This window comes from Buceros rhinoceros, unplaced genomic scaffold (genome assembly GCF_000710305.1).
Source record: "Buceros rhinoceros silvestris isolate BGI_N320 unplaced genomic scaffold, ASM71030v1 scaffold20753, whole genome shotgun sequence".
In the NCBI taxonomy this organism is placed as follows: Eukaryota; Metazoa; Chordata; class Aves; order Bucerotiformes; family Bucerotidae; genus Buceros; species Buceros rhinoceros.
Genome location: NW_010402069.1, coordinates 2,848 through 3,225, shown reverse-complemented (window position 1 = coordinate 3,225; position 378 = coordinate 2,848). Strand labels below are relative to the sequence as shown.

At 63.2% G+C, this 378-nt stretch overlaps 1 protein-coding gene across 1 annotated transcript in view; it reads right to left on the bottom strand.

The window, feature by feature from the left end:
* The window catches only part of LOC104490270 (low-density lipoprotein receptor-related protein 1-like), a gene marked incomplete at both ends in the record, with an annotated part of 6,278 nt that overhangs the window by 3,057 nt on the left and 2,843 nt on the right, over positions 1-378 (bottom strand). Inside the window, one exon of the mRNA XM_010132533.1 lies at positions 199-373. Coding sequence (XP_010130835.1) covers positions 199-373 — 175 coding nt within the window. The remainder of the gene's footprint in view (positions 1-198; positions 374-378) is intronic.

Below are 378 nucleotides of genomic sequence, written 5' to 3'. Positions count from 1 at the left end.
TCCCAGTCTGTCCAGAACAGGATCCTGTGACGGACAGGAGCACGGATGGTCAGCACAGCGACACCAAGCTCTGCCTCCCAAATCATCAGGACCCAGACAGAGGTCTGTGGTGTGGTCCCCCGACAAGATCCCAGGGGTGCCACCATGCCCCAGTGACTGACATCCTCTCCTGCCTTACCCGTAGCGGGGGTCCAGGGCAATGGCGCGGGGATGCTCAATGTCCCCAGCCAGCAGCGTGGTTCGCATGGTGCCGTCCAGCTTGGCCACCTCGATCTGGTCCAGGTTGCTCTCCACCCAGTAGATGTTGCCGGCGATCCAGTCCACGGCCAGCCCCTCGGGGGGGGCCAGCCCATACTGGATCACCACCTCGAAGCTGGT